This window comes from Neofelis nebulosa, chromosome 5, assembly GCF_028018385.1.
Source record: "Neofelis nebulosa isolate mNeoNeb1 chromosome 5, mNeoNeb1.pri, whole genome shotgun sequence".
In the NCBI taxonomy this organism is placed as follows: Eukaryota; Metazoa; Chordata; class Mammalia; order Carnivora; family Felidae; genus Neofelis; species Neofelis nebulosa.
Genome location: NC_080786.1, coordinates 7,371,787 through 7,378,294, shown reverse-complemented (window position 1 = coordinate 7,378,294; position 6,508 = coordinate 7,371,787). Strand labels below are relative to the sequence as shown.

Here is a 6,508-nt window from a genome sequence, read left to right as displayed (position 1 = left end):
GAAGGCATCCCACCCGGGCCCTAGGCAGGTTTTTCAAATGCCAGATGTTATCCAAGGTTTGGCTGCGTAACTGGCATTAACATCAGGGTGGTGACTGAGAATCAATTTCCTTCAGAACTGACTCGACACAATTTACCAATGCAGATGGTAATACAAGAATACTGGGTCGGACCTAGGGAAAAGTATTTCCAGGGTTACCACCTATTTACAATTATTTAAATCTACTTTCACAACAGCTGTTCCCTACGCAAAAGGGAAGTGCAGGGAAACTCCTAAGAAAGCAGCACTGTCTTCTAACTAACGTGGACTTTAAGATGTGTATACATACAACGGACTACTTGGCAATGAAAAAGCATGACATCTTGCCATTTGGAACGTGAGCAGAACTGGAGGGTATTATGCTAAGTGAAGTTAAGTCAAAGACAGGTACTTAACAGAAGACCACAGGGGAACGGAAGGAAAACTAAGTTACAGAGAGGGAGGCAAGCCCTAAGAGACTCTTAAATACAGAGAACCGAGGGCTGATGGAAGTGGGGGGCTGGTGGGGGGAGACGGGAACTGAGGAGAGCACTTCATGGGATGAGTACTGGGTGCTGTATGTTCAGTAGTGAATCACAGGAATCTACTCCTAAAGCCAAGACTACACTGTAGACACTGTATGTTAGCTAACTTGACAATAAATGATCAAAAAACAAAATTTTATTTAAAAAAATGGAAAAAAAGAGTAGGCTTTAGAAGTAAAAGGAACATCAAGACCTGAAGTAATCCCAGGCATCTTGATTTGGAATGCCAAACAGACAGACATGGACCCAACTTATAGAAACGGTTTATTTTCCGTCAACCTTATTTCCATTTTGTTTCTCCGCAGAAGAGCAGCTCAAGACCACTCGGTGGTGGTTCCCACCCATTCGGTGGCCTGAGCAGTGGGGGCTGCAGACCAGTCTTCCGTGGCGGGCTGAGCGCTCCAGTCCTCTGTTAAGGAAACACCAAAGAACAGTCAGGCCCCTTCAGTGTTCTCGTCACCCTACACCCACCCAGCACCGTGCCCTGAATCCCACCAGATACACATTTCAAAGGACAAACACCCGAGGCCAAACCACTTCAAAAACACCCAACTCCCATCTGTCAAGTTAGCAGCTCAGCTATAGCACACTGGGATGAAAACCTTCTGACGCTACATAGCCAGGGAGATCCTTCAAACTAGACTAAAAACCCCCCAAGATGCAAGCCGCCAGCCTGAAGCATCAGGACCCGTACCAGTGGGGAACTGCTGGATAGGCACGGAGGGCACCTGCACGCCTTCGGACCAGTCTGCGACCTCAGGCTGCGTAGCAGTGAACTCAGGAGCTGGAGCAGTCCATTCACCCTGAAATTCCTCCTTGGTCACAGCCTTTTCGGCAGCAGCCTGCTCTTCCTTTTCAATCTGGTGAAGACAAAGCATATAGGGACCAGTAAATTTTACTTCTTGAGCACAAACCAAGAGGTCTGATTTACTTACGTGTCCACAAGCCTTTGGGGAGCAAACTTACCTCTTCAGGATCCCTATAGAAGTAGAGGTCAGGCATGACCTCCCAGGGGTGTTCACGGGAGATGGTGCCACGCATGCGCAGAACTTCCCGGGCCAGCATCCACCACATCAGACCCACCGAGTGAGCTCCCTGCGGGAGCGCCAGGTGTTAACAAGTGACGCTTGGTCAATCCCCAACAGCACGTCCTTCCCCAATCCACCCATCTGTCCCATCATCCAGGTCCTCGGTACCAAGAGATAGGAGACCCGTCTCTTGGTTTGCAGAGTGTACTTCTAACAGAGCACTCTAGAAATTCGTCTCCATCTTGATTGTCACTGGAACCAGGGGGATTAAAACACAACTATCAAGACTCCACCAATGAAATGAAATACCTGTGAGTGCCTGCACACTGATACTGCTATTAAAACATCTCTTTGGGGGATTCTTACACGGAACCTGGGTTTTGAGACCCAGGAACCCAGGCCGATTTGAATCACAGGCAACCCACCTTTTTAGGATTTCACAGCAGTTCATCCAGTTGCTCTGAAAACAGAAAGGCCTAGTAATGCCCGAGAGGCCCAAGCAGTTAATATGGAGAAGAGCAGACGAACACACACGCCACTTAAATGATTTCTCCTTAAAGTTGTGACACACTCGAATCATACTTGTAGCAAGAATTACTATCAAACTCCACTCACTGGGCCAGAGACCCTTGTGGTGTTAGCGAAAGACTTGCCCCTCGTGTAGCACACTACCTACACTTGTGAGTTCATCGGCCAGAGCCTCAACTCCAAGCTCTAACAATGTGCAGAGGAATGCCCAGCTGTTTCCGTAGCGCTCTCGTGAGCTCTGGTGGACGTCACAGCGTTATTACCTTGTTGTTGCAAGGGATGGCGATGTCCACATAGCGCAGAGGAGAGTCTGTGTTACACAGAGCGATGGTAGGCAGGTTAACGTAAGACGCCTCGGTGAGAGGCTGGTGGTCAGCCCTGGGATCGGTGACCACCAGAAGTCTGGGCTCCCGGAAGGCTGCCTGGATCTGGTTAGTGAAGGTTCCGGGAGTGAAGCGGCCAGCAATAGGAGTGGCTCCGGTCGCAGCAGCAAACTTCAGCACAGCTCGCTTGAAGAACGAACATCGAGAGTTACCAGCGCTCGAGAAATGGCATCGCAGGAACTCCCCCAAGCGTCCGTGTGCCGACACCCGGGTCTGTAACCGCCGAAGCGGCTCCCTTCCAACAGTGAAAACATCAAAGCACTTCAGACACCCAGTAATTCTTTGTCCTCCGCGTTACCCGACAACTACTTGCAGAACCGGGGCCCAGAAACAGTAAGCACGCCCCACCCTCTGATCCTGTCTGGAATGCTCTCCCCACTCCCACCGGCTGGTTTCAAGAACCGGGCAGGTCACTCTGCTGAGTGACGCAGGCAGGTCACTCGCGTGCTTCCACATTCTTCACGGGGCCGTGACGACGAGTCAACACAGCACACAACAGTGCCCGACACACCAATAAGCGCTTCTCTGCTCTGGTCGAATTCCATCGCAGCTACCCTATACACCACAGCAACATACCCTTCCTTTTTACCCCATAAAACTTATTTCCTGCATCCCTTAAAAAAGGCAGAGTTACGCTTTTTCTGCTACATCCCAAGCCCCTTGCAACACTGCCTGGCCAATACAGATGCTCAGTACATCTTTGCTAAGGAAAGCCATGAGAGTGGTCACTGGGTCCATTCTACAGCAATACTTAAGTCTTCTACCGTGCACCAAACTAGGGGTCCTGATACAAGCCAGCCTCTGGAGAATAACCCCCTGCGCAAAACACATCTTCGGTTCGTGGCAATCAATTTTATGGTCAACCTAAACAACACAAACGAACCTGTCTTACTACACGATTTAAACATCTGTCAAAATCCAAGTCAAACATCTTTTTCAAATTAGAATCGGGGTCAATGAAATCCTTGCTAAACCTCCTGTAGTGGACTCTTGAACACATGTTTTAAACTCTTCAGGGCCACTTATATGTGGATATTTTTTTTAACAGCACTCTACAGTATTTTCCCTTCTGGCTTACTCTTTAAAATGCAGTATGTAATACATACAGCATACAAAACGTGCTAATTGACTACTTAGGTTATCGGTAAGGCTTCCAAAGGTATTGAAGGCTGTTAACAGCTGAGTTTTGGGGGAGCCAGAAGTTAAAACAGACTTTTGACCACGTTGGGGGCTGGTGCCCCTAATCCACCGTGCTGTTCAAGGCTCAACCATAAATCAATTTTTAAGGAATCCACTGGTTTTCTCCACAGAAAAATAAAGAAATGTCAAAACAGAAATGGGGCAATACAAGTTTTACCCATTGGCTATTAAAAAAACTAAGTTATTTACGTTAGCAAAGATTTCTACTCTTGCTTGGAGACTTGGATGAGGACTGGCACCCTATTAGAAAACCTTTCTGAAAAATCCTTCAGTTGGCACCAAAGCTTGGACCCAGTGTTTCATCATTTGCAAGAGAAAAGTTTGACTACAGAAAAATATGATAAGCCATTTTTACAGGATTATGTCAGGACCTAGTGGCACAAGAAAACACACAGGAAAAACAAAGCTCAACACTCTTCCAGATGCCAAGTAGCGTGTAAACTGAAAACACTGAATCCGGGCAATTCAAGATTTCTAAAAACCAAGCATATTGTTTCCAAACCTGGCCAGTATTCCGGGATGATATGACACTGACATCAGCTGGGTTTTCAATGGCAACAATGGCCCGAGCTGCCAGCAGAAGCTTCTCCCAGGTTCTCTTCAGATTGATGATGTAGATACCTAGGTGATGGCAGAAAGCTTTGTAGTACCAGACTTAATTTTCAAGTGGACTTTGTTCTAAAAGGCCGAATGTGGCAGCGAGTACTATCAATCTCCAGTCACAGAGGCAGGCTCTACTGGTGTTAGCGAAAATCCTGCAATTTATCTAGCACACTTCCGACACTCAAAAGTTCATCGGCCAAGGCTGGCCTCCACCCTGAGCTTTAATAGTGTGCAGCCTTAGTTCGGTAGACAAAGTACATCTTCTTGGTCCTTTCCTGCACTAAGCCTCCATCAAGGCCCCATCCTGATTCCTGTAAGTTTTCACCCACCTCCTGCTCTCCAGCCCCACTTTCCTTACAACCTGTCTCAATGCCAGATTTCACCCAAAACTGCTTCACAGCACACAACCCCCAGGCTTAAGTTCTTCAGTGGCTCCATCTGAGCCTGAAGCACTGCCTTGCCCAACGTACCTTCCAAAGTCTTCACAACCTACCTTCCCTTTTCTAGTACCTTCCAAGCCTCCTCATTAAGGTCTTAGCTCGTGCTCTACTTTACTCTCAGAATTCAGTTGAACGAAGGGAACGCCTGACCGGCTCACTTAGAACATGTGATCCTGCGGTCAGGAGTTTGAGCCCCACATTAAGTACAGATTACTCAAAAACAAAGATCTTAAAAAAAATAAAATTCAAATGAACCTGCTTTCAGTACCTGTGGAATACAAGACACTATGGAAGATAAACTAATGAGCTTCCTCATCATTTATACATCTCACAGCTCCTTCATGGCCCAACCTAAGTCCCAGAACCTATCAACTGACATACTCTTGCACTGGAGCCCAGAAAGCGGTCCTTCCAAAAACCACCAGTACGCTTTTGTTTTTTGTTTTGTAAAAAAAAAAAAAAATTAAAAAAGATTTTTTTTAAGATTAAGAGATGCATGCTTGACCAGGTGCCCTACGTTCACTTAAGTCTTAAAGCTTACTTCCGATGTAGACATCTGGTTTCATTTATTACTTAGTTGGAATGCCCTCCCTCCCATATCAAAGCAACAACTGACCATCACTTTTCCTTTTGTAGATGTACTGTTCCATCTGGAAGTCAAGGTTGGTGCCACCTAAGTGGGTTCCTGCGGCAAGAAATTTGAGGACATCCTCCTCCTTCATTTGCAGGACATCAAGGGCTCCGGACATTGTGAAAGTTTCCCTTTAAGTTACGACGGGAACCTGGAAAACAACGGTTAACCATCCAGCTATTTTCATTTCATTTCAGTGGGTTATGGGACCAGGTGCATTCTAACTACCCTGGCGAGCCAAGCAACCGATCTGAACACAGCCCAAGGACCACACCTTTTACAGTAGTGTAATGGAAAAAGACCCAACAGAACAGACCTATCCCACACATTACACAACTGCCGCACATCTTGAGTGTGTGGAGATGGGAAAAACACCCGAATAATTAAGCAAAATGAAAACGGTGATTTGCCACTTAACATTCCAGGGGGCAACCGGGAGTCGAGTTACCGATGAGCAAAAATAACCAGATGCGAACAAGTTCATTTTCAAGCGGATTGAAGGCAGGGCGCTTCACAATTATTTCTCTCTACGGTCACAACTGATTTTCTACAAAACCTTGCCAGGTATCTTAACGCGAACGGGATACACCAACCGGCCCAAATAGCTGTCGTAAACCGGGACCGGGGCCTGAGCTCACGGCCGGCCGAATGCCGGGGTCCGAAGCAACTGCAGCGCGGTACGCTGATCCTGTTTGCTGCGCCACGGCCGCCCAGCCGCAGCCCGGCCCGCACCCTCACCCGGTGCCCTGGCTCCAGCACGACCTCCGCGCGCTCCGGGGACACTGTGGGAACCCGCGGGCCCGAATTCGGCCACGTGCGGGCGGCTGGGCGCAGAGCCGGAGACAGACCCGCTTTGCCTGCTGGCTTGCATCCCCAGTCCTCGCACCCCTCACTCCAGCAGAAGCCTATTTTAATAGCTTTTGGGACTATTTGGGGGACGCCGGGAACCCCACAGGGGACTCACGCAAAACAACGCCGTATGGACCCCTCCTTGGGTAGCGCGGAAAAAGGCCGGCGGCCGGAAGTGACGTCCTTATATACTCCGCCGCCAGCCAATGACAGCGAAAGCTAAGCGGAAGGGTGAATGGGCCGCCTAATCCAGCGGGGCCTTTTGCGACGTTAGTGCTTTCCG

General features: G+C 48.4%; 1 protein-coding gene and 2 non-coding genes across 4 annotated transcripts; all 3 read right to left on the bottom strand.

Moving 5' to 3' along the window:
- Window positions 1-809: 809 nt before the first annotated feature.
- RPSA (ribosomal protein SA) lies at window positions 810-6,440 on the bottom strand. 2 transcript variants are annotated; one of them, XM_058729479.1, is made up of 7 exons: window positions 6,341-6,440; window positions 5,362-5,527; window positions 4,205-4,323; window positions 2,383-2,628; window positions 1,530-1,658; window positions 1,258-1,423; window positions 810-972 (listed from the first exon to the last, which is right to left on the bottom strand). In XM_058729479.1, exons 2-7 carry the CDS (start codon window positions 5,492-5,494, stop codon window positions 878-880), a joined length of 888 nt encoding a protein of 295 aa, XP_058585462.1. In that variant the 5' UTR covers window positions 5,495-5,527; window positions 6,341-6,440; the 3' UTR covers window positions 810-877. The 2 variants fall into 2 exon arrangements, with proteins under 2 accessions (XP_058585462.1, XP_058585463.1); XM_058729480.1 differs by lacking the exon at window positions 810-972 and adding an exon at window positions 1,111-1,165 and having other exon boundaries at window positions 1,233-1,423.
- On the bottom strand, window positions 2,172-2,320 carry LOC131513301 (small nucleolar RNA SNORA62/SNORA6 family). The gene has a single exon (XR_009262520.1). It is a non-coding gene; the product is annotated as a small nucleolar RNA SNORA62/SNORA6 family (small nucleolar RNA).
- On the bottom strand, window positions 4,391-4,541 carry LOC131513302 (small nucleolar RNA SNORA62/SNORA6 family). The gene has a single exon (XR_009262521.1). It is a non-coding gene; the product is annotated as a small nucleolar RNA SNORA62/SNORA6 family (small nucleolar RNA).
- Window positions 6,441-6,508: the final 68 nt, after the last annotated feature.

What these genes read in the sequence shown, in the direction of transcription:
- RPSA (XM_058729479.1), bottom strand. Translation starts at nt 5,494, where the DNA reads ATGTCCGGAGCCCTTGATGTCCTGCAAATGAAGGAGGAGGATGTCCTC. An exon ending in CTACAAAAGGAAAAGTGATG is followed by an intron (nt 4,324 to 5,361) that starts GTCAGTTGTTGC and finishes GCCATCACCTAG; the next exon opens with GTATCTACATCATCAATCTG. An exon ending in CCATCCCTTGCAACAACAAG is followed by an intron (nt 1,659 to 2,382) that starts GTAATAACGCTG and finishes GCGCTCCCGCAG; the next exon opens with GGAGCTCACTCGGTGGGTCT.